General features: G+C 45.6%; 1 protein-coding gene across 5 annotated transcripts in view; it reads right to left on the bottom strand.

Annotated features, from left to right (window-relative positions):
• The window catches only part of RPAP1 (RNA polymerase II associated protein 1), a 46,537-nt gene that overhangs the window by 5,055 nt on the left and 15,721 nt on the right, over positions 1 to 25,761 (bottom strand). For 3 of the 5 annotated variants that reach the window (XM_083449737.1, XM_083449738.1, XM_083449739.1), the window contains 15 exons: positions 21,819 to 21,934; positions 20,710 to 20,808; positions 19,897 to 19,998; positions 18,330 to 18,497; positions 16,987 to 17,178; positions 16,455 to 16,589; positions 16,081 to 16,260; positions 14,463 to 14,620; positions 13,060 to 13,239; positions 8,264 to 8,465; positions 6,176 to 6,285; positions 4,252 to 4,447; positions 3,137 to 3,286; positions 2,162 to 2,304; positions 36 to 840 (listed from right to left, as the gene is read on the bottom strand). In XM_083449737.1, the coding sequence (XP_083305863.1) occupies positions 36 to 840; positions 2,162 to 2,304; positions 3,137 to 3,286; positions 4,252 to 4,447; positions 6,176 to 6,285; positions 8,264 to 8,465; positions 13,060 to 13,239; positions 14,463 to 14,620; positions 16,081 to 16,260; positions 16,455 to 16,589; positions 16,987 to 17,178; positions 18,330 to 18,497; positions 19,897 to 19,998; positions 20,710 to 20,808; positions 21,819 to 21,934 (2,936 nt within the window). The remainder of the gene's footprint in view (positions 1 to 35; positions 841 to 2,161; positions 2,305 to 3,136; positions 3,287 to 4,251; positions 4,448 to 6,175; positions 6,286 to 8,263; positions 8,466 to 13,059; positions 13,240 to 14,462; positions 14,621 to 16,080; positions 16,261 to 16,454; positions 16,590 to 16,986; positions 17,179 to 18,329; positions 18,498 to 19,896; positions 19,999 to 20,709; positions 20,809 to 21,818; positions 21,935 to 25,761) is intronic. The other 2 variants (XM_083449740.1, XM_083449741.1) reach the window with 2 other exon arrangements.

The raw sequence follows: 25,761 nt of genomic DNA, 5'->3' as shown, positions 1-25,761 counted from the left end.
CCAAAACAAACCAGCCTTATCTTGGGGAGACCTACCTGCTGGAGTGGAACTCCCAACGCCCTCAAGGTGCTCACATGCTCTCCAAACACAGCCATCCTTAGCTGCACACTAAACCGCCTCTGCAGAGGAAAAAGCACGAAGACGCCAAAGAGTGGGTCTCCAAAGGAGACTCCTTCAAACTGTTCAAGAAGGTTGATGTAGAGGTCATGGAAAGAAGCTAAGCCAGGGAGGGGAGCATCCAAGTTCAAGGAATCCAGGACTTTGGGCTGGCAGTAGAGGGAGAGTAGAGCAGCGGTGTAGCAATGGACAGGCCCTTCCAGGAACAAGTCGCTGCCCGTGAGGAAGACACACATAAGCCTTGCAAGTTTGGCTGCCGCCGAGATGCCCTGAAGGACCCTGGCTCTCCAAGTCTCCAGCAAGAGGACCCACTGCAGGTTCTGAGTCACTGTGCGCACAAGATCCAGCGGGAGAGAACTCAGCCCAGCCCACCGGGTTTCTGCACCAGTCACACTGTTATAGAGGTTGATGAGAGGAAGGAACGGCCAATCGGAAGGCAGGATTGGCCCTTTGACCTCAGGAAGAATCATGGATTGGATTAAGTGTGTTTGTCCTTGGTAAACATCTCTGGAATGAACAAGGGCGGGCTCCAAGTAAGCAAAGTGAGAGAGGTAGCAGGCCTGGATCTGTGGGAGATGTTGGTATGCTTCCTCCAGTAAGGCACCTCGACTAGGGAGGGGAGGAACAGCAGCTGCTGAGCCTGGCTGTGCTGGCTTCGCCTTTGAGCTCAAGTGCAGGAGGTCTGAGAAATCAGCAGCTTCTGGCCCCCCTGATTTGCCTTCCCTGTACAAAAGAGAGGGGGGGGACAGGTGGTGAATACCAATGCTTTCTTGATTAATGCAATGATATTTGCTATTTGCTTATCTATTTCCTACAGCACAAGAGTAATCCCCAACAGTCTTATGATCTACGTTTTCACAAACAAAGATGCAGCGTGACTCCAGGGCGCTGCCCTAAGGAAATATATTCTACAGTGTGGCAGGTGCTGCTTCTAAGTATATATGAAGTGCCTAACTGGAACAGAACAGAGATAAGATTGCTAGAATAAATGCACCTCCAGGAACAGCTAGGGCAGCTCAGAAAGGGGTATAAAGGGGATTCCTGGATGTAGAAAGGGCCTCTGAGTGTGTAGCACTCATTATCATAGCTTACAGCACCCTTCCCCATCTTGATTTTGCTGGACGCCCAGCAACCACAGCCAACCGATGGCCAGGGATGATGGGAGCTGGAGTCAATGTATGCAAAGGCCACCAATTGTTTTTATACGTGGGAATCCATGTTACCAAGGAGATTCAAACATTCAGTTCCTTTTCTCATTACTATAAGCAGCCTCAACGTAGTGAAATTTAATAACTTATTTTTGGGATGAGGAATATATTGAAAGGGAAATGGTCTGAACACATGGCAATCCCCAACGCCCATTTTCTGCTTTCAGACTGACTCTTGTGGAGTGCAGTGCCGAAAGTGCCACGTTTGTGGACTAGGTCACCTTCTTAGGCCTCGGCAAATCTCTCATGGCTTAACCCACTTTGCAGTGTTTACGTTAAGGATATATCACCATCAACATAGAAGAAGTCAATTTTTAAAAATTGCACAAACATAACCTCCAACTTTTTGCACAGCAAAAGTTACAAGTGGAAAAGCAATAAAGATGGCATGGAGATTTAAAAGACTTCACAGCTGGTGCAGAGAAGAGCAAGAAGTCACCCTTTGTCCTTCAGGGCCATGGAGCTGCATCAAAATGTTTCTTCAGCTATGTAGACAGCACAAGTATTAGTCATGACGGCTATATATTATCTCCAGGATCAGAGACGGTGTGCCTCGGAATATCAATTGTTGGGGATCAAAGAGGAACAGAATGATAAGATAGTTGTGTCCTGCTTGTCATAAGCATCTGCTTAAGATCTAGACACACTTTTAGTAACATCCAGCAAGACTCGTTTTATGTCCTCAACTCCCACTGCAAGGAAACCTAGAACAGGATCCCCAGTAGGTTACTGAAACTAAAGCTCTCCTGTAAATGTGTTTCTCCACATCCTCATCTTTGGAAGGGTTACTCAAGGGGAGCGATGGGGAAGAGGTGGAAAGAGGGAGTGGAACTTACGGAATCAGTTTTGCATTGAAAACAAGGCCCAATAGGAGCTCATGAGCCAGGTGCTCACTGCCTGGCAACAAACGGCTTAACAACGCCATGGCAACGCAGTGATGGAGCGAAGCATGCCGGCTGTAATCCGGACAAGTACCTGCCTGCACAGGAAACAAAAATCCAGCATGTGAAAATGTTGCAGCCATGCGCATTGACACAGATATACGGGTCATGATATGACACAGGGCAGGGGCAGGAATAAAGGGAGATGTTCTATGCCTGCAAGAGTAGGCAATTTTTTTATACTGATGAACAACCTCAGAAGATATCCTCCTACACATTGGCTTTTCACCATGAAGTCCGCAAATCAGTGCAACACAGTGCAACTTTGCGTAGCGTTTATGCAACGTGGTGGGAGACAAGTTAAGGCAGATACTTCGGTTGGCCAAAATCTGGGCTTTACACAGTCAGATTTTCAGCCAGTTTCACCTTATGGTGAACACACGGCACAACCGCCAACTTTCCCACAACCCGTAAGTCCCTTCAGACAGAGTCTACTATGTTTGGGTGGCAAGGGAGTGGGTGGGAGTAGAAGCAGACAGCTTTAGGTCTCTGCAGACTGTTAAGAAGCTGCAGTATGTTTTCTTTATGGGTGGCAAATTGGGATGGGAGGTGGGGGGAAAACACCTATTGGCTTCTTTTGTCCATTTCATTATCAAAGGTGGGGAATGGAGAGTGGGGAACATTGTAAAGTGAATCAGTAGGTGCCAAATTCTATTGAGGAACCACAGCCTCATTCACCATGCCCCCTCCCCAGCAGGTTCTGTAATAAGGACATGGGCAAAGCCACCCTGGTGTTCCTTAGATGTTTTGGACTACAACTCCCATCAGTCACAACCAGCATGTGCTGTAGTAAAACACATCTGGAGGGCCCTAGGCTGGTGATGGGTGGGCTAAGCAAACCAGAAGTGAAGAGGGATGCAAAGAGCTTACCATTTTCTGAGCCAGTGAAAGCACGTAATATTGAAAGTGGTACTCATGGCTCAAGAGCCAAGCAGAGGAAGGAGTTATAGAAGGCGGGTCAGCAGTCCAGCTCTGCAGCAGATAGTCTGTCACACCCTTCACGTCCAGTATGGAGACATACTGTGTTAAGAAGGGGAAAAAAAGGTAATGTCACTTCAAAAACACCTGAATCTAGAGGGTGATAGTCTCCTTTAGCTAGTTTTTTTCTGTCATATAGAAATGTCATTCATATGCTCAGCTACTACAATATCCTTCTCATTGTCTGCTGGGATAATTGAAAACTGATGGTTTCCCCGGAGAGAACAATGCATGCTATATTCACATTTTAAGAGACATAGGAAAAGAGCCCATTTGTCTGGAAAAGTAATCATTTATGGTTACTGCTCCTTCTTTCTTGCCAAGTCTGTCAATTTTAGCTGCTCCAGAGCTTTTCAGACTTTTAACAACCCATCTGCAGAAGGAGAAAACAAGCTTGCTCCATCTTCCATGTGACAGCCCTTCAGATATTTGAAGATTGCTATTATGTCATTTCTCAGTCTTCTCTTCTTCTAGCTAAGCATACCCAGCTCCTTCAGTTCCCTCAACCATTCCTCGTAAGGGTTGGTTTCCAGATCCTTTATCATCTCTGTTGCTCTCCTCTGCACTGAGCATACCTGCAAGCTTCCCTGAGATAAGAACCCCTGCACAACTGGGGTTCAAGACTGGAGGGAGGCTTGTACACAAACACGCTTATAAACCATCTACAGAATTTGCCAAGTCGGGGTGTGTTTTTGCATGCGGTTCACATAGCCTCATGCCTCCAAGCTTAAAATTTTATAAAAACTGAAGAGGGTTTATATGACCAAAGGCTAGACTTCAGGCTCTCATATGCCCAAGGGTTAGGCTTTTAGGGCTCGCTCAACCAACTCCTGGCTTTATTGCATCTGGTTGCCTGAAACACATAAATGGGACACTGTTACAGTGCCCTTGTTTACACTTTCTTCTGAGATACAGGAAGTGTCCTCTGTTCTCTTTTTTTGGAACAGAGCATGTCTCCGACAGAAATGGCTCGAAGAACAGCAGAACAAAACACCAGGAGGGCTCACCTTGCCAACCAGCCCTTTGTGTACGGTGATGATGCTATCGACAAGCACCAGGAAGGCAGTAAGGAAAGGGAAAGGTGATTTAGAGCCTGCAAGGCTCATTGGGGGTTTGCCCCCAGTGCAGCTCAGAGAAACGATGCTGGGGAGAGATTCTGGCGCTGGAGAGCAGGTTAAAGGATTGCACACAGCAGAGCACGGCCTGTGTGGAAAAGAGAGAAAGAGAGAGAGAGAGGTTATACTTCAGAAGGCAAAGACTACTGAGAAAAAAGCAACTTATTAAAAAAAAAAAATACCGTATTTTTCGCTCCATAGGACGCAGTTTCCCCCTCCAAAAATGAAGGGGAAATGTGTGTGCGTCCTATGGGGCGAATGCAGGCTTTCGCTGAAGCCTGGAGAGTGAGAGGGGTTGGTGCGCACCGACCCCTCTCGCTCTCCAGACTTCAGGAGGACCCCAGCGCCAGCCCCACAAGGTCGGGGGACAGCGGGGAGGCGGAACGCCGCCATCCCGCTGTCTCCCGATGTGGTTTGGAGGCTGATGGTGGGGAGACGCGTGCCTGCCCCGCAAGCTCCGGGGACAGCAGGGAGGCGCAGCGCGTCTTCCCGCTGTCCCCGGACCTGGTCTGAAGGCAGGTGGTGGGGAGAAGAGCGCTTCTCCCCGCTGCCTGCCCCGCAAGCTCCGGGGACAGGAGGGAGGCGCAGCGCGTCTTCCCGCTGTCCCCGGACCTGGTCTGAAGGCAGGCGGTGGGGAGAAGAGCGCTTCTCCCCGCTGCCTGCCCCGCAAGCTCCGGGGACAGCGGGGAGGCGCAGCGCGTCTTCCCGCTGTCCCCAGACCTGGTCTGCATGCGGGCGGCGGAGAGAAGAGCGGTTCTCCCCGCTGCCTGCCCTGCAAGCACCTGGGGGGAAAATAATTTTTTTCCCCTTTATTTCCCCCCCAAAAAACTTGGTGCACCCTATGGAGCGAAAAATACGGTACATGTGATTAAAGCGTTGCCAGCTAAAGAGAGAAATTCAACGGTATGCTAAGACAATAGTACCATCAAGGCAAGCATTCCCCACTTGACCCCACATGCTGTTCTGGGGTTCTGCTGACCAACCCAGGGCCAATTTGGGATCTGTTTCATGCGCTAGGTTTGTCGGACAAAGTAAGACTCTACCCCTACAGACCACTCCCAGAGTGCCCTCCTTCACTCCTTGGCTTCTTCAACTTTGCCATATAGGTGGTAGCAGAAAGCACAATCCTGAACCTACAGTGCAACGCTATCCTCTTGAAGAGCACACAAACTTGCCCTCATTATCTGGAAGCAAGCACTCCAGAGGTATGCAGATGCCTAACTTCGCACATGATCTATTTGCCAACACCAGCACACACCTTGATCTGGCCATTAAGTAACACCCTGGCAAGAAGAAGAAGAGGAGTTTGGATTTGATAGCTTGCTTTATCACTACCCGAAGGAGTTTCAAAGCAGCTAACATTCTCCTTTCCCTTCCTCTCCCACAACAGACACTCTGTGAGATGAGTGGGGCTGAGAGACTTCAGAGAAGCGTGACTAGCCGAAGGTCACCCAGCAGCTGCATGTGGAGGAGCGGAGGAGCGAACCCGGTTCACTAGATTACGAGACTTAACCACTACACCACACTGGCAAGAATAAAGAACCCTCTGCACCAAGGTAAACTAATATCCTGTGCCACAAAGCAGGATTCTGTGACCCGTGTAAATGATGCAGTTTAATGTATGCCCACGTTGCATAATTTACTCTGACTTTATGAGCGAGATCAAAAGACAAATAGGGACAGGGGCAGAAGGAAAGAAGACACACAGCCCTGTCCATCCAGCAGAACTGTTTCAGCTGCCCGAAGTATGACAGCACAGCACCACTGCTGCTTGTTGGCTTGCTGCAGCAGCAACAGACGTGGGCACAGATTTTACCTGAGCATTTCCCAGAGGTTCTGCATGACTGGCTGGCTGAGGAGAGGCAGCAGCAGCGCTGACGTCAGATGCTCCACTTCCTCTAAGGAGTCAATGGGGTTTACTGATGGCTGTGAGGGGGGAAACGGGAGGAAAAAGGCGTTTTTGTGAAAACTCTGAAATTAAGCCAACAACATATACAGTGCATGAGTCAGACCTATTGATTTCCTTCCTTTTTAAATTCAAGATGCTGCAGGCACATGATTTTGCCTCATGACATTGTCCAGGACAGTGATATATTATGCATGATCAATGCCTCCAAACATATTTGCCTAGGGATGTTTTATTAAAGAACTCAAGTACAAGGCAAGAGCACAGCAAGAAGGGTGGTTCTCAAACTCATTGTCTCTTTCCCTGCCTCACAGGAAAATTGCAGGACATCTTGGCAGATCACTTAATAATTATTCTACCTGTTGTAGCAATTGTATGTTGAATGTGCTAGATGCTGCATGGTTTTTAATTGTATTAAAAGAGATCTGCCATTGTCCACCTGAATGAAGCTTGCAACCACTGCTGGTCCATGGACCAGAGTTTGGGAACTCCTGGGCCGGTGTAACTGCCCTAATGCTTCAAGTGGGACAGCTGAAGAGTCTCCTTACAGGCCCTTGCAAATCCAGGACTCTTTAATTCAGCTCCTTGCAAGATAGAGAGATCAATCACTACTTTTCTGTATGGAATTAGAAGTGGGTCAAGGGTGTCAAAATATATTGAACAACTGGCAAGGAGGAAACTGTTCTTTCCTGTTTATGCTCTACAGTTGACTACCACTGTCTTCGTCCTTTCCTGTGCTGTAAGGGAGACATCAAACAAAACAGAGGAATACAGAGAAATACAGTGTACAGGAATGCACACTGTACTCCTCCTGCTCTAGATAAGCTTTGGGTGAATGGGGAAAGTGCTCAGACACAAGCCTGGTTCACACGTAATGTTAATCCATAGTTTCTTTAGGTTAACAATGGCTTGTTTGAAGACTACCCATGATTTGTTTTCTGGCAACAAACCAGTGCTTGAAAAGATCCCTGGCACTAGGTTTAAAAACAATACAGAACCAACTTTTGTACGGTATCTAAAACTATTTCTGGTTGTTTTTATGGTTTGTAAATTCCCTTCAGACTTGATATGTAGAAGGAGATTCGTAATCCCCCTCCCCTGGCATAAACTAATAACGTAAAATGAATAAACAAAAGTGAAGCTTATGAACCACAGCTTGTTTAACTATGGTTTGGTGTCAGGTCCAAACCAAGGAGCTACGTTTGGCCATCCCACCCCAGATGCTCACCAAGCTATACAAGTATTAGACAAGAACAGTTGGAAAATAAATCAAGTTCTGGAAAAACAGCCCATGACTTGTTTGCTTGTTGGCGAGTCTACTCATGGCTTGTTGGACAAGCATTGGGTTACTGTCATGTGTGAATGCAGCTACTGAATGCATAAGTGGCTCTGGCTATGGTCAGGCCTCAAACAATCCAAGTATAATCAATAACAAAATTATTTTCATTTGCTTGGTGATTTCATAAAGAATTTTTGACTGGTAGTTGCTTCAAAAAAGCTCCTGAAGGTCATTTCAACAGGGGCTGGAAACTACTGCTAAATCTTTTCCACTTGATTTGGAAAGTTTCTGATGCTTTTGACACTCTCCCCATGAACGGGGGAAGAGATATATTAAGCTGATCCTGTCCAAAGTCATCGTAGTAAAGCCAGGTTAACCAAGGTAGGGCCTCAAGATGTTGTTGGACTCCAACTCCCATAAGCCCCAGCCAGGATGTCCAGTGGCCAGGAATGATGGGAACTGTGGTCCAGCAACATATGGAGGGTACCATGCTTGGCAAATTATAAGACGGAAAGACACTGAAACCAGCTGCAAGGTTCACCTGAATTTACAAAGGAACCCAGAAGACAGGCACCTGTATCATTTCAGTGAAGACAACTGCACTTCCTTCCCTTGACTGTACTCCAAGTCTTGTCCGGACGGATAGTTGCACTGGGGAATAAAGGATCAACCCAGCAGACAGTTGCAAGAGACATTTCTTTGGTTTTCACAGGCCTCACCTGCTGATTGCAGTGACTGTAATAGGCCGCCATGTAAAGGACATAAGCTGTTGTGAGGGGCTGCAGTGCCTGCCAGATCTCCAGCTGGGTTATTTGTTCAAGGCATCCTTTCAGTTGCATTTCAATGATGGGCCTGAAGCCCGATACCTGACTCCAGGTGACTGGCGGAGGTGGAATCTGGCCACCGCCTTCTGGATCACTCCTGAAACAGAAAAAAGAAAACCATGAAGGGGAGAGGTAAGACTCAAACTGCTAATGCCAACTGACTGATCAGCCTAAAAGATTCGGTGACTGTGGAACATGTTTTAGGATGCTTTCATTGTTGTCCAATTTTACTATTTAACACTTTGTTGAGAAGTGGTAGATATTCTGAATGAAATAAATGAACAAACTTTACTCATGAGAGTATTGTTTATATCCAGTCTACAACTAGATGCCTTCACAAGCAAGCTGAACTGGTGCCTTGCCCTAATCTTATCTGTTTTTAAATTATTACTACGTTTATATCCCACCTTTTCACCAAGGCTGCATATGTGGTGCTCCCACCCCCCTCTGTATCTTCACAACCCTGGCAGGTAGGTTAGCAGACAGGTGGTGACAAGACTCATGTCACCCAGCAGACTACACGGATTCATTGGGGATCTGAACTCTAACAATATTTACATGCCACCCAATAACTGTTTAATCAGAGCAGACCTACTAAAATGAGTGAACCTAACTTAATCATGATCATTCATTTCAGTGGGTCTCCTCTCAGTAAAACTAAGATGAATATCAACTAAGTCCTCCAGGCAACTAACAACAATAACAGCACTAAAATAAAAGCCAGAGAGGAAGTATAACCAAACAACAACACACCACTCAGTGTATTAGTACAAATGGGGAAAGCAACATAACAGTCATAAGCTCCACTTATGGATGAGAATTGAAATGACCTTGTTCCAAGTAACTGAGAGAGGGGGGAACAGGGGAGCAAAAGAAACAAGAATGTGTTATTTCTAAGTTGTTTGGCTGGAAAGGATTCATCAAGTTGCAGTTTTAATATTTGTCAATTTTGTGCCATCTGTAATATTTTCACTGATGTTTTGCAAGCTGCCAAGAGGCTGCGAAACAAGCAGAATAAAAATTCTTTCATTCATTCATTGTTTTAATTTAAGATAGGAAATGGTCAAGGCCCTTGGCTGATCCAAGATTAAGAGCCGCTTCACACATGCACAGATATCACTTGATTCCTAATTACAGAAACTCATGTGACTTGATAATTCTTGGGCTCAATCTAAAGGTGTCCCTTCGGCTCACAGAAAAGCTTTCGATCCAGATGATGTTACCACAAACAGAAGCGGGGTTTAATTTTCATTGATAACCCCAGCAGGCTGCTGCATCACCTTCCATTCTGTTCTAGAAAGTTCTCCAACCTTCTGGAGCAGATTTACTGAGGGTGCAGGGGGCTGCAAAGGGAAATTGGCAAAAGTCACCTCCCTTCCTCTTCCACTAGCAGAGGCACACAATAGTTTTAAAGCCCCTCCACAAGCAAAAGAGAACAATGGGATTCAACACATTTGGGGAAAAATGGGATTCAACCCACTATGACTGCAGCAATGAGAGTTCCATTTGCGGGATGCAGGACACAAGCCGAATTCGCACAGAACGGCACTCATACTGCAACAGCACTTTTCTCTGATGCCGGACACATTACGCCTCTAGCAAAGTGTTTTTTCCTTGGTTTGCCCCTGCAGCCTACCAGTCCCATATGCTTTCCTTCAAAGTGCTCCCACCCCTGTCACTCTCTCTCATCAGAGCAACCTCTTTCACTGAGCCAGGTATTTATTTACACCCACCCAAATGATTATCTTCTCAATCAAATTCACTGCCAACCTCCACTGCTGCAGCACGAATAAACCTCGGGCTTTGCTGGACTCAGCAGTGGATTCCTAGGGAATACCACAACCAATTGCTCTTCAGCAAAGTCTAATTATTTCCTCCCACTCATCCTAACAAGAGGGAAATGGAAGAAAGGAGATACAAAAATAGGGGACTGAAGCAGGACACACACAGGGAAGACTAAAACTCCTCTTTGAAGGGCAATTAATCTGACAAGACTGCTAGGATGAAAGAACATTGATGGTCACAACCTTACTTGCCGAAGGGATCAGTTTTTACTGAGGTATCATCACCACCCTTATAAATACCTTCCTCACAACTACAGAAAGCCAGAGAAGCTCTGTCACAATTCTCATCACCAGTCGTGCACAGACAGCTGTTATGAAAAGGACAGAAACTTCAATACCACTTTCAGCCACAGAACAGCAATTTTTTTGTCTCCAGGAAGCTTCCATCATGTTTGGTTATGTGTTGTACTCACTCAAAAGTTTTCAAAGACAAACAGCCTCCGGTAAATGAACCCTACTCCTAGACTCTCTTTGTCTGTATTCTGTATTTTAAAGTGACCATGTCAAGCATGACACAGACACAGCTCTTAAGTACAAAAAAATTAAAACATCCATATTTTTCACATTTAAAGCCCGAAAACGACTTTCCAACAATAGTGGTGGTGTTCACTCATTTTTGAACACAAAAGAATGGGTACATTATCTTCACTTTGCTTCTCATAAAAGTGCCCGGGATTTATTATTTATCTGTACATATTCAACAGCCATCTTATGTTTTAAAAGCCTATAATAATCTCACACCAGAACCACAAGCATGTGGCTATGTCAGGCTGCATATGATATAATTTAGGAAAGCTGCTTTGTAAACAATAGTCTGTTCTCTTGCTCACCCCCCCCCCATCATTTAAAATCCTTTTCTGCACTTCAAGTGCCACTTTCCCAAAACAAGTGATGAGAATTCTGCACGGCCCATTTGAAAGAAAAACCAGAGAAATTGATTCACCTATATTTCAGAGAGAGCCAATTCACCAACTGCTAGTTTCTCTTTGTAAGGAAGCACTTAACGGGAGAATTTCAACAAACCCTACATTTAGTGCCAAGTGGTATTTGGGTATTGCAGAAAGCTGACATGTGATGGCACCCTCGATTCTTAGAAGCATGAGTGCCAAAGCTCTCGTTCAAAATGAAACGTCTCTAAAAACAAGAATAAAGGCAAATAATAAGGTTGCGCTCACAAACCCATTCCCTCGCTCAGTTACCCTTTTGAAAGAACCTGATATTGTGGATGGTTTATCTTGTGGCTTTGCAAATGCTTCTGCCTAGATGGAATGTCTCTTTGATCTGGGATAACGCCTCTTGCTTGCCGGGCACAGGCAAGTTTACCTCTGACTTTTGCACTGCTGGAATGTAGCAGCCCACAGTGCAGAGGCCATTATGTGGAGGAAAAACATCCACACATACAGGCAGGGAATGGTTTTCAAGCAGATAATGCAGCAACCTCGCTGAAACTACACAGAACTGAGTCTGCTCAGTGCCTGAATTGGAGTCTGATGGGAACCCTGCATGCAAGATCCCACGACAAAAAAAAGGCAGCATATAACCGTTTGATAGCCTCTGTGAAGGCCGTTCTTTTTTGGGCAGGCTTTTTTAAATCAATGGCTGCTAGCCATGATGGCTGTATACCACTTCCACACCGCCCAATATTTTTGTCCCCCAAAACAGGATGTCAGGAGGGGAGCACTTTCCAGTCCGGTGCTCCGGCGATCGTGTGCAGGGTAGTCCCAGAGCGCCAGGCCAGGTGCTCTGGAACTCATCAGCAGGGACACACCAAAGCACCTTCTGCTCCAGCGCTCTGGCACGAGGATTCACACCAGAGCACTGGACAAAAAGTGGACTTGTAAAAGGGTAAAAGTATTGGGAAATGATATACAATGAATTGAAAAAAAATGGTTTGAAGTACCTTTCCCCCAAAACCCCCAGAGTCCTTTCTGTCGGGGATAATTCAGAGGGAAATTCCCAGGTGTCAAAAAAGATGTATGCTATTACTGTGGCCCATGTTTTGCTAGTACAAAAATGGAAAACAAGCGAGGTCCCAAGCAAAGAAGAAGAGCAACTTAAACTGATGGAATATGCACAGCTTGTAGATTTAACATAGAGAATAAGAGAACAAGAAGAACATACATTTAAGGAAGACTGGAAAATGCTGACTGAATATATGGGTGAAAATTGTGTTCATTTAAAAACGCTGGTAGCACTAAGATAAATTCAACAGTGTTTTGATGGATGGATGTAATAATGGATTACTGAATGGTTTAGTTCATGTAAAATATGCAGGGATGTGTGGTATGCAAAATGAACCAAGGAAAGAGAAGCAGAGAAGTCATTGATTTAGGGTTGTCTCAATGAATCTTTTGAAATGTAATTTGGAAAATTTTGTAAAAATTATAAAAAAGGGCACTGGACAAAAAAGAGGACATTTCAGGGTCCTGACAGAAGCCATGACTGGCATCTAGGGAACAGCAGGTGAGGACCAATACCCTCGTGTCTTACTTGCAAGTTTCCCATAGGCCTTTGCTTGAGATGCTGGACTAAATGGGCCTTTGGTGTGATTGTAACTTATGTTACTAAGTTGTTAATTCATCATCTCCCTCATGTTTTAGTTTAGAGCATTATATCTGCTATTTCTTATCTCTTTTAACTGTTATTACTTACATACTGTTTGTTATATTGTAATCTACCTTGACATCTGGTTTAAAAATTCAAACAAAAACCTTTACAAATAAATAAATAATAATAATAATAATAAAAAGCACTCCGGTGAGTGATGCAAACTCATGCTGCTACTGCAGAACGTGCCTTTTTAGGAACACACACACATACACGACTGGCAAGAGAAGGTGGCGATACCTGCTAAGCTGGGCTTGCAGTTCTGCCCTGCAGCCGGCCGTCTGTGTCACTTGAGTAAGCAGAGTCACCATGGCTGCAGCTCGCTGGACAGAAAGTTCAAATAGAGAGTTGTTCTCCTGAAAACTGCCAGCCAATTGAGCCAGGGTTGGGACCATCTTCATTAGCACAGGATAGAGATCCCTGTAAATTGGAGAAAATGTATGAGGTGGGGGGGGGGGCGGAAATCACAGGACATTGACTCATTGTTACAAATAATTTGTTTACTCCCAACACAATCCAAAATCCCATAAGACTTTGTGACTGACCCATATTCTGCAGAGAAAAGGCTTTCTGCTTCTCAAAGCGTTTGATAAAATGAACCAAAAGTTCATTTTTTAAAAGCAGGAAAAGTTAAAGCTTGAACAGAAATGAGGATTTTCCTATGCAACCGAAAGACATCATTTCAACCTTACTTACATTGTTAACATCTTTCTCAGTAAAGATAAGAGAATTAACATCTTACATGGTCATGGCAGGCAGAACAGCCTATATGCCAGAATTTGAAGACAAAAAACTTTGCAGAAAAGAGTATCACCCATTACCAATTTACTTTAGTTGCTGGTCTGAATACAGCTGTTTAGGGATCAGTTCTTGTGGCAATGATCAGCTGCACCTAGTGTCACTCACTGATACAAAACTAGCATTTGAGCATACATAACCATTACAAAGTGGACCCATTCTGGTTTGTGAAAACCAGTCTGGAGAAGCTGGATTTTCTGCTGGCCCAGAGGCGTCAACACCTCTCCCTACTAATGAGCGGCCTCAAATCTGCAAGCCTCAGATACGGGCCTCGCTAACAAGCCCAGTGACTGAGCCCACAGATACCTCACCTCAATTCCAACCTCCTTCACTCAGGGCATGTTGCAGAAAAGGAGGCTAAGCAACCATTTCAGAGACAGTCTTTATTTGCTTCCTAGATTCTTGTCAAACTGACTTCCCTGGTAACTGTGTAGATTAGTGGGTTTTTCGCTTGTTATCCATCCTTGTTTAGAGATTAATAGGGGCAAATAAACCCTATTGATCTTCTCAGATGTAGCCTTCTAATGTTCTTGACGACATAGGAGAGATATACCTCTCTCCTGCCAAGTCGCTGCTGCAGTTTATGCAAGCTCCTTCATCTCCTGCCTACTGCAAAAGAAAGAATGCAATACGCAGGTGGAGAAGGGAATGGCAGATCAACCACTATGGTGAGCCATCACTATGGTTCACACTAAAACTGGCTCTGCCCGTGCAATTGCACAACACTCAACCACAGTGATGGTGATGGTGAGCAAAGGTTTCATATGCTGCAGCTGGGCAAGGGTTTTTCTTTTTTGGCAGGTAGGGAGAAACCCCAGAAGATGTGCCTTATTCTGAAAACACACCCAAAGAGATCACAGGCCTGACCGTAGCCGGTGGCCACAGCCCACAAGCGGAAAGCTTCAGTGTTCATCCTTATGGCTTCCTCTATCCTCAGGGGAAGGTCTTTGGGATCTTCAGCTACGAAGCGACCCAGCCGACTCTTCAGTTCGAACTTATTAAGCTGTGAATAATAAGCAGACAGCAGAGTAAGATGCAGGACTTAGGGGAGAGTAACCCATACGGACATCCGAGGAGGAACACCTAATGATAGCCACTGGAGGAGAGGGCTTTAAAATGAGATCGGGCAAGTCCATTAGGGATAGAACTGTCAATGGCTGGTGACCACATGCACTGAACTATGGAACACCAGTTGCTAGCATCCCTTACTTGTGGACTTTCTGGGTGCAACTGGTTGGCTGCTATGGGAAGTATGCTAGGCAAGATGGATCGTTGGGAGTGAGTCAGCCGGTCTCATACCCAATAGCAGATGGTTTGGTGTGGCGGCGGCAGCCACTTGACCTCCAGTCAGTCCTATTGCTGCTACTTACTGGGAAGTAGAGGAGGAGAGAGGAGAGGAGGTGGGGAGGCTGGCATAGTGCAAACACACCAGACTGGCTCTGCCAGTGCAATTGCACCCACCCAAACTTGCCACCACCTTGTCCTGCCACCTCTGCATTTCAGTAAGCAGCAATGACACAACGGAACAAGGTCAGGTGAGTGGCGCTACCCCACCACCCCACCTCCTGCCACTGCTTCTACCCTTTCTTAAAGTTTCATGGAAATGAATGGAAGCAGCGTTAAGAATGAGCACTCCTTTTCTTCTTACTTCCCATTGCACTTCCTTGCCGTTGAACCTTCCCATCTCAGCACCTGTCCTTCATCCACTTTCCCCTTGCCCTCTGCAACCAAAGTACTTCTTACACCTTCCCCTACCTTACCTCCACACAAAAGTTCTTTAGAAAATCTGAATTCCAAGCATTACTTATTTCAAGCACATGATTTGTTTCCATTGTACCAAAAATTGATGTGTGTATGTGTGTCTGTGTGGATCTATAGAGAATGCCAACAGACCGGTCAGCCATCTCTGGGGAAACTGAGTACAATACGATAAATCTTTATTGTCATTGTCCCATACAGAACAACGAAATTGGAAAAATCTACATCAGACATTCATAATAATAATAATAATAATAATAATTTATTATTTATACCCCGCCCATCTGGCTGGGTTTCCCCAACCACTCTGAGTGGCTTCCAACAGAACACTAAAGTACAATAACCTATTAAACATTAAAAGCTTCCCTAAACAGGGCTGCCTTCAGATGTCTTCTAAAAGTTTGGTAGTTATTTTTCTCTTTGACATCTGGTGGGAGGGCGTTCCACAGGGCAGGTGCCACTACCCACAAGCCTGCTATCCCAGCTATCCCAGCCTGGATAGCCCCTAAAAACTCTGATACCCCATAATTGAATACAATATACTCACATAAAGACTACCTTACACTGCGTTTAAAACCAAAATTGCATTTGGATAGAAACTGTTTCTCAGGCGGCTCAGTAACCAAGCTTCTTCTTCTTTTCGTCTCAACCATCTTTTGAACTTCTGCCCCCCTGTTTAAATAGCTTAAGTGGAGAGGCCCTTACCAGCCTGGCAGCTGCATTCCTCCCTCCAGATGCCAAGACTCTCATTAGCTTCATGGCAGTGGCGCATGGAACTCCATGCAGGCTTGTGAGCAACTGCCCAGGTTCAGCTACTCTTGGATTCCACTGGGTGGGGAGGAATTCTCTGATGACCATCTCAACCAGGCGAGGGCAATCCAGAATCTGCAAAACAGACATTTAAGAGAGAATATTTAAGAGCAGAACAAGGCCACTTATTTGTCAGTACAGCAATGTAAAAAAAATTAACCATCTGGCCAAGTATATCAAAGGAATCTGAAATATTCCTATATGATTTCTATTCTTCCCCCTCAACTGGCATCTCCTCTGACCCAGGGAACACACACACAGGTACCTACCCGACTGCATGCTTCAGTAGAGTGCCTTGCTATGCGCGTTAGGATGTCTAGACTCTCCAGGACTACCAAAGGCACAGGTCGCATTACTTCCAGAATGTATCTCAGGCGCTGAAGAATCTTGGTCTTTAGCAGTCCCTTGGAGATAATAATAAGATTTTGTAAGTCTAATACAAAAGCCCCAATTATGGCTCAGCAAACTTCCACTTCAACCTATGAATCTGTAACAGATTACAGTGGTACCTCAGGTTACATATGCTTCAGGTTACATACGCTTCAGGTTACAGACTCTGCTAAACAAAAAATAGTCCTTCAGGTTAAGAACTTTACTTCAGGTTGAGAAGAGAAATCGTGTTCTGGCGGTGCGGCGGCAGCAGGAGGCCCCATTAGCTAAAGTGGTGCTTCAGGTTAAGAACAGACCTCTGGAACGAATTAAGTACTTAACCCAAGGTACCACTGTATGTATGTTTTTCTGTGTTTTTTTACACAGATACTGCTTTATTGACAATATTCTGGAAGTGACTAGAGGTTTTACCTTTATGGCATCATATTGTGCCACTTCTGGATCTGGTTTGTTTTCATCCTTTGGTCTTTTCCCTGGTGCCTTCTGGGTTGGAGTTTGTTCCTCATTCTCATCTTCCTCCTCCTCCTCCTCTTCGCCCTCATTCGGGATAAAAGGGTAGACAGTGATACCCTGGTACCATGAAAATGTCTTGTCCAGATACTCCTGCAAGGAAATGAAAAACAAGAAGCTAGTTCTTGCTGAACAGCTGTCGAAAAAGGAGCAGGAGAGGATGCTCTCATGTCAAATCCTAAGTGTCTTCGATAGCAAGGCTTGGAAAGAGCCCTCACCTCACAGAGGAAGTACTGGAATAAATGGTGTGAGAGGCAGCACTGGGACTTGAGAAACCAGAGTTCAAATGCCCACTTAGCCAGTCACTGCCCCTCAGCCTAACCTACCTCACAGGGCGGCTGCGAGGATAAAATGAAGAGGAGAGAAGTGTGTGAACCACCTTCAGCTTCCTGGATTAAAGGTAGGACATGAATATAATAATAAACTATAACAAACAAATATTCACAATAAATTCTAAAGGCATGGACCCAGAATTGTTCTTCTGGAAACAGAAAACACAAAGGATCCATTTAATGCCCAAGGAGGGAGCTGCCTCATGCAGAGTCGGGACACTGGTCCATCTAACTCAGTAGTGTCTCTCACCAGAGGATGGGAGCCTCAGGCTCAGGGGCCAAATGTGGCTTTCCATGCCTCTCTTTCTGGCCCTTGGAACTCAGCCCCTAGGTCTTACCCCTCATCAGCCCTAGAATCATAGAATCATAGAGTTGGAAGAGACCACAAGGGCCATCGAGTCCAACCCCTTGCCAAGCAGGAAACACCATCAGAGCACTCCTGACATATGGTTGTCAGGTTGTTAAAGACCTCCAAAGAAGCCCTGTTCCAAACTCTCCTTAAATGCTTTTTGCCTGGCTGGAATGTGTCCTTCAAGTATGATAACACCCCTTGCTTGCCTGGATAGCAAAGTTGGAGAAAAATGTGTGGATTGCTGGAATGTGGTCTGCTGACACAAAGCTAAGAGCCACATCAATTGCTCTATCCACTTTCTGTCTCTGGCGCCATCCACCAGTGGTATGGCACACTACAAGGAGATGTGGCCACACTTGGGAGTGGCTCTGCATGATTTCAGACAAGAGTGTTTCCCAGCCCTGCCTGGAGATTGAACCTGGGACCTTCTGCATGCAAAGCAGTTGCCCCACCACTGAGCGGAAGGGAGCAGAAGCCCTTAAGAACACGGAGATCTATCCCTACTGATACCAACACTCAATACTATTTTACATGGATTCTTGGGTCCTACAGATAGACACCTCATCATCTGGAGAGACAAGCAGCGCATGGAGGGCGTGGACAGTGGCTGCAACGACATTATCCACTGGGTCATCCAAGGAGAAGCGGAGCAAAAAGAGGAAACCAGCGTCAAGCAGCACACGCAGGACACTTCCTTTCAGCGAGGCAGCAAACTCCCCTGCCTTGGCCTGAAATCACACACCACAACGACAAAGTCAGGTTAAAAAGAGAGAGAGAGTTGTTGTTTTTAGAAGGCAGCACAGGGACGCTTTCCCGGAAGTCCTTAGACTGGAAACTGATGGAAGCAAATCCATTCCACTTCTTCCACTTCAAATCATGACATTTTCTTTTTTTTTATAATGAAGATTGATATCTTTTGCATTCTTATCCTCTGGCAAAATGCACACAGCTATAAGACAACTGAGTTTCTCCCTAGGGCTCCACAAATGAGATCACTAAATACACCATGGGCAGCTGCATCTCTGGCCTCGAGGGGGAATGTTCTTCCCTTGGAATTCTGCCAAGGTGTGGTCATCTCTCTCGTCTCTGACGTTTGCCCTGTGCTTTGGAGGCCTTGTGAGTGCTTCCAAAGCACAATAATGAAATCAGGCCCCTCCACTCCCACCCGCACATCCTCTATGCATTCCACAAACAATGATGGTCTACCAGTGAGGACTAAGCCAGCCAAGATCTGTAGATTCTGGCTTATATCAATATACAATTATGGCCAATTTCTGCCAGACTTCATAACCTTTTCTCATTGCTTTAAAGCACTTAGGAGCCTAATTTGGCTGTTCCCAATAGCCAACGTATTCAACTAAACCACAAATTAATACAATGCGGCAGATTTTTCTGAAACTTCACCATTAGCAGATTTGGCAGTTGCTAGTGAATTAAACTGCTAGCTGCCTTTTGTTTCCCTTAACTGAGAGCCAATTCCTATGCATGTTTATTCAGAAACAATCCACACTAGGTTTTAGTGGTGCTTGTTCCAGGGTAAATGTGCAAAAGAACATCACTCAAACCTTTCAGGTTAGATAATAACATGATAACAGCATCAGAAGACTAGTAAGATTTCAGTCTAGTCAGCCACCAAATATATGGAGGGATCCAAATAATGTTTTATTTACTCATTAAGGAGGTAGGAACCTTCAAAAATGTTTTAATACAGCCTTCCCCAGGCTGACTCCCTCCAGCTTTGCTGCTAAACTCCAACTTCCATCAGGTCTTAGCAGCACAGCTAGTGGTCAGTCTTAAAGCAACATCTGGAGGTGTCAGGCTGGGGAAGGCTGTTTTGATCACTGACCCATCTAATAAGAACTGTCACAGCGGGAAGCTTTCTGTTGGTGCACCGTGGTCATTCTTCAACTTTGCAAAAACGACCACTTCAGATCAAACCCTGTGGACGTACTTGCGTGTCACCAAACTGTCTTAATTTAGAGATTCCCTAGGGCCAATTAAAAGGTGAACAAGATCAGAAACCAAAAAGCACATTGGTGATTTGGTATGTGGAGATGGGTTTTGTGGCATCAGAAGAAACTTGGCCACCCTGTTTCTCTCTTGTCACCCCTACAAAGGTTAACTCACCTTCTGGACAATGTGACCAAGCACCTGCAAAGCCAGAGTCCTTTGCTGAATGACCTGGCTGCGAGACAAGTGGAAGAGCTCTTGGAGCGAGTAGCCAGCCCTCTAGCATAAAAATAAAACATCCAGACATTAGGGTATCTATCATTGTGTTAAGTTACAAACTACTGAAGAGACATCATCCTTTCACCTGAACAGACTCTGAAAGAAGCAAGGAAGTCAACAGGACTGTCCTCTGCCAATCACACCACACAATCCAGGTAATAGTGCAATACATGCAGAGAGCAGGGGCAACAAGGTTCCTGTGCTAAGCTTTAGATGAGTCAAGCATGCTGGACACATCAAACGCTACAAAGAAAGCATGGGGAAATATTCCAAGGTCGCTGAGCACCAACCTGATGGAGGTTATAGTAGGAGTCACCCTTTTTTATAAAGCTCCATTAGGCTCTAAGCAAAACACCAAAAACTGAGCCTTCCCAGAATAAACACTCATTGGAATGCTACACTACACTATCCAATAGTCTGGGATCTACTGTTCAATAAGCTACTCAAGAGGAGGGTGAGGGAATTTCCCATCCTCGTATGTGATGAGAAAAAGAAATCTTGCTCCAAGTAGCAATCTTATTTCACAGTAATTAATTCTCTGCTTCTTCCATTTTTGAAAGCATGAAAGTACTTTAGATGCCTTCAATTGAGAATCATTAATGGTCAGACCACCTAGCCCAGGACTACCTAAGAAGGAAAGACAGGAAAGAGAGTCAAACATGCAATGAGGTCACAAGCACGTTCTTGCGTTCAAGGCTGTTCTCCCCATACTTCTGCTTCCTCCCCGTGGTGGTGTAGGCCCAGATGTGTGGGGAGGTCTTTATCTGGGGGAATAAGATCTCCCTTCAGATTGAAGCGTGCCTGCATTGCCTATTGGAGAAAGAAACAAATAAAATTATAACCTTTATTGCCTACTGTGCCATTCAGCTATTCTACCAATTTAGCTGCTCACACTTAGTAGGATCTAAATCCCTTAACTACCCAAGCCAACTTTTACCATTTTTTGCTGACAACATGTTCTAGGGAAGGGGACCTCTGGCCTAGGGACCAAATGTGGTCCTCCAGGTCTCTCTGTCTGGTAGGGTTAGAAACTCATAGATATAAAATAACCACCAAATGACACCTTGAACCTAGGTTACGGCCACCACAATGGACTGTCTAGGTGCCATTTTCTTTTACAGTGAAATTATCATCATCATCATCATCATCTCTATATCGCTTTATATTTTAAAGAAAAAATGTCTCAGAACGGTTTCCAACACATTAAAACATCAAATAAAACAATACAGGATTAAACAGCGACAAGACATCTCCACAGATCAGTCAGCCGGCTGCCACGTATCTTTTGATGCTGGGATATTGGGGGGTGGGCAGCAGAAACTGCTACTGTACACCAGCCAGATGGTGGAGATGTTAGTTGCCAAACCTGATGACAAGACATCTTCACATGGTCACAACTGCACCCGCAACTGGTGCCTGGGCGATTTCAAACACTGCTGTCTGGCCTTTGGGATTCTCTGTAGGCCAAATTGACTCTTCCAGGCCACACCCTCCTTGAGAGCTTCTGCCTGGCTAGAATGTCTCCTTGAACTGAGGTAATGCCTCTTTCTTGCCTGGAAGGAGGATGGAAAGTGGTGTGGGGGTGGGTAGGTGTAGAAACAGCTTTTTCATGGCTGGAGTGTAATCTACTGTTACCAAGGCAAGAGTCACACCCATTGCTCTTTTGCTTCTGCCCCCTACTGGGATGCAGCCTGCCCCCCGCCCCCGAAGGTTCCCATAAAAGAAGGCAGCCCTCCAGCTGAAAAAGGTTACCTACCAATTTTCTAGGGGGAAGTTAATCTGAAAGCAAGAAAGAAGGGACTGTGTTTTATTCTCCTGACCTTTTTGGTTTTCTTCTGCCGAGGTTCAGGGAGGTCCTTCAACCACTGCAGCTTCTCCAACTCCACAGTGTCCATGTGGAGCCACTCTTTCTGAGGCTTCACTGGAAGGTCACCCCCTTTTGGGAAAGGCAAAGGCAGACATTGTTATTCCTGAGCGTGAAAGCAGAGCATGCATCACTTTCATTGTCAACATTTGTGGCTCTGAAGAAGTGCATCAAATACTGCTTTCATGACACTACAAGGGGAAGGGAAAAAAGCTCAGAGACTGACTCATCATTGATACATAAACATCAAAGGTCCACCAACAGTTTAATCTTCCATAAGATCTGGAGAAGGAAAGTGGATGGCGCCGTTAATAAAATTTGCAGATGAAATGAAGATGAGCTGAATATCAACTTGGACGTGGAGTGAATACAATCAGATTAGAAAATCAAGAGCACAGAATAACATGAGGCTAATGATTTAAACTGCACTCCAACAACCCTAAGAAAAGGGTCTCAAAATAAAGATACTGAGGAGAGAAAACCGATAATATTGGAAAGTAAGAGCCTTGAAAGGCAAGTTCAGAGGGCTCCATTATTGCTGTTTCACGAGCGATAATGTTTAGAATTCTGGGTCTTCACAAAGAGCCAGTGAGAAATTGAAAGGGGGAAAAAAATCAACTAATTATACATTTTGGCTCTGCAGCAACAACTGAATAGGAGACTCTGAGCATAGCCAATAAGTTTTTTAATGGTTGGAACACCAAGAAGATCAATTATTTAGCATTATAGACTAGGCAGCAATGGAAGGAACAATTAGCACCTTGACAACCTCTTGAGATAAATCTACTGAGTTAACTCTGGAATGTTCTTCTAGGACAATGGGGCTTCCGATTAGTAATGGAGTAAGTATCCAAATCAAGTTAAACAAAGCTCTAGTAAAATTACAGTAACAGCTTATTTTCAACCATTACCTATTGCTTATCTTTGGACTACAGTGGTACCTCGGATTACATATGCTTCAGGTTACAGACTCTGCTAACCCAGAAATAGAGTCCGATCTTAACCTGAAACTGTTCTTAACCTGAAGCACCACTTTAGCTAATGGGGCCTCCCACTGCTGCCGCGCCACCAGAGCACGATTTCTGTTCTCATCCTGAAGCAAAGTTCTTAACCCAAGGTACTATTTCTGGGTTAGCAGAGTCTGTAACCTGAAGCGCCTGTAACCCAAGCTACCATTGTACATTCATTTTATATTTTTTAAAGAAATGCTGGAATGAAGAACAAACACACCAGTGGGGGTGGGTGTGAAACAGGAAGAAGCAGAAGAGTCTTCTGGTATTTGTTTTTCCCCTCTCCATTAATCACTAAATGGAGAAGGCGGATTAAACCATGCTCTGAGTCAAATTAGTAATGTGTACCACCAGACACTAGTATTGCAATCTTGTCAACAGTGGGGGGAAGACTGTTATGTATTCTAGGGTTATCAGCAGATTGTTGAACTGATGAGAAACCCCTTTAGAGAAACACAACCTGGCAGCCCGGATGGTGAATGTGCACTGAACCTTTCCAAGCTTATGTTTTGTTTTTCAGAATTGGGCGTGCAACATATAGTCAGCCTATAGTGCCATTTCCTGCAGCCTGGCTCTCTCCTGCACACTGTTTTACAAGCACAGCCCCCACCAAGCCAAATCACTGCATCTGCTAAAGTTCTGGCTCTCTGGTTCTCGGATTCAGCCACAGATTCATCGGCACCATGACAGCATAAAGCAGAGTAGGAGGAAGGTGTTGCAGAGAAATGCCTCCTACATACATTAACTGGAGAAGATTACAGAGGCTTTTGCCAGGCTCCCTCACATGCACCATTACGTCTTCTGGGATGCATGGCATAGAGTGCTGTGGAACTTGCACAAGAGGAAGTCTGGTTGAAACCCTGCTCAACAACAGAGGTCCTTGGGCAAGTGTAAGAAACCTATTACACTATTTGCTGTGTGGCTAAAATGTTACTAGCCCTTGGGAGGAAGAGGGTGCAGACTTGCAAGCTTCCCCATCCTGTGTTCTAGTGCAGCTACAAGGAGATCAGAAGCCTTTGTTGTTGTTTAGTCGTTTAGTCGTGTCCGACTCTTCGTGACCCCATGGACCAGAGCACGCCAGGCACTTCTGTCTTCCACTGCCTCCCGCAGTTTGGTCAAACTCATGCTGGTAGCTTCGAGAACACTATCCAACCATCTCGTCCTGTCGTCCCCTTCACCTTGTGCCCTCCATCTTTCCCAACATCAGGGTCTTTTCCAGGGAGTCTTCTCTTCTCATGAGGTGGCCAAAGTATTGGAGCCTCAGCTTCACGATCTGTCCTTCCAGTGAGCACTCAGGGCTGATTTCCTTAAGAATGGAGAGGTTTGATCTTCTTGCAGTCCATGGGACTCTCAAGAGTCTCCTCCAGCACCATAATTCAAAAGCATCAATTATTCAGCGATCAGCCTTTTTGATGGTCCAGCTCTCACTTCCATACATCACTACTGGGAAAACCATAGCTTTTACTATACGGACCTTTGTTGGCAAGGTGATGTCTCTACTTCTGATGTCTCAGAAGCCTTAGCTCCTGCTTAACTTCAGTTTAGTGTGTCCTTTGAGCCCCAAACTTTGGGTCATTTTTACCCACCTCATCTGTCTATTCTAAGCGGCTGTAGTTCTCCAAGGTCTCAGATAGAGGGGTTTTCAATCGCTTGCTAGGCTTTTAGCTCACAGACAGCCGAGAGTGAAACCAGGGATCATCTGCATGTGAAGCAGCACTGGGCGATATATCAATATATAGCTCAGGACCGGTATTGGGAGGAGACCGTGACGACAGCTTCACTCGGCAGTATATCGGTGGTGAAACCACCATTGCACTCTACCCTGGCAGAGGGAGAAACAAGTTGGATCGGTAAGTTGCCAATACAGCTTGTTCCTCCCTCTGCTTCTTTGAACTGCTTGGGCTGAGGAACATACTGCTGCCCTCCCCTCAGCAAAGCAGTTTCAATGAGGCTCCGACCCGCCACTGGCTCACAGGAGCCAGTGGTGCGATGGGGGCTCATCGCGGCTTCTCAGTTGGGAAGCGCAAAGCCTGCCCTTCCCAGCTGAGAGAGCCCCAACCCCGCTCCTGCTTGCACTCAAGTAGGAGCGGGAATGGGGCCTGCAGCCTTGCTTGGCTACCACCTGGCTGCCTTCGCCTTGGGGTGCATGCTGTGCCTTTCCTCCCAGAAAGACGGAGCCCACCCTCCTGGTAGAAGGCAACCAGGTGGTGGAGGGGCTCTTTGATGATGCCGGCAGGTCTGCCGCTCGCCAGCAGCCCCTCTCCGCAAGGAGCAGATAGGGTGGTTTTGCACCACCTTGCGGACTTTGCCCAGGAAGGTGGGCTGGAACTACACTGCCATGTTGAAAACCCAACATCGCCCAGCCCCTAATGTGAAGCGTGTGCTCTGTCACTGAGCTCTGACTGCAAGCTGCAATCTCTGCTTCCACTCCAGCAAAGAAAGTCCACTGGGGGATTTCGAACCCCTTTCGGAGGAAGGATGGGATATAAATCTAATAAATCAACACACCCTTGTTACGGAAAGCACACTGTGGCCCCACCTGAGAGGGACCTTGAGAATCAGAAGCCCAAACCGTTGACCTTGTTGAGAATGGGTTTCCCCTTCTGAATTAATTGCTCTCTTCCCGTTGCAAGCACAGGCTGCCTTCTTCCCTCTGGCAACATGGCTGCTGCTAAGTCTATTCAAGATGAATTTACTCCTTGGCATCAACAGTGGCAGCTTTCCAATGCTAAGTGCTAATGCAAAATTAATAATACGTCTCCTGCCGGGCACAATGTGCTGCATGCATAACCTCGGGCAGCTTGAAAAGCTCCATTGATTTTTATAATTGCTCCTCTCTTCCCAACGATATACTAAGTCACCCCACGGACAGTTGCCCTTCCTTGGTTC

The sequence above is a fragment of the Podarcis tiliguerta genome, assembly GCF_965153285.1.
Source record: "Podarcis tiliguerta genome assembly, chromosome: 1".
NCBI classification, from domain to species: domain Eukaryota; kingdom Metazoa; phylum Chordata; class Lepidosauria; order Squamata; family Lacertidae; genus Podarcis; species Podarcis tiliguerta.
The sequence above is the reverse complement of the archived record's forward strand: the minus strand, read 5'-3'. Positions and strand labels throughout refer to the sequence as shown.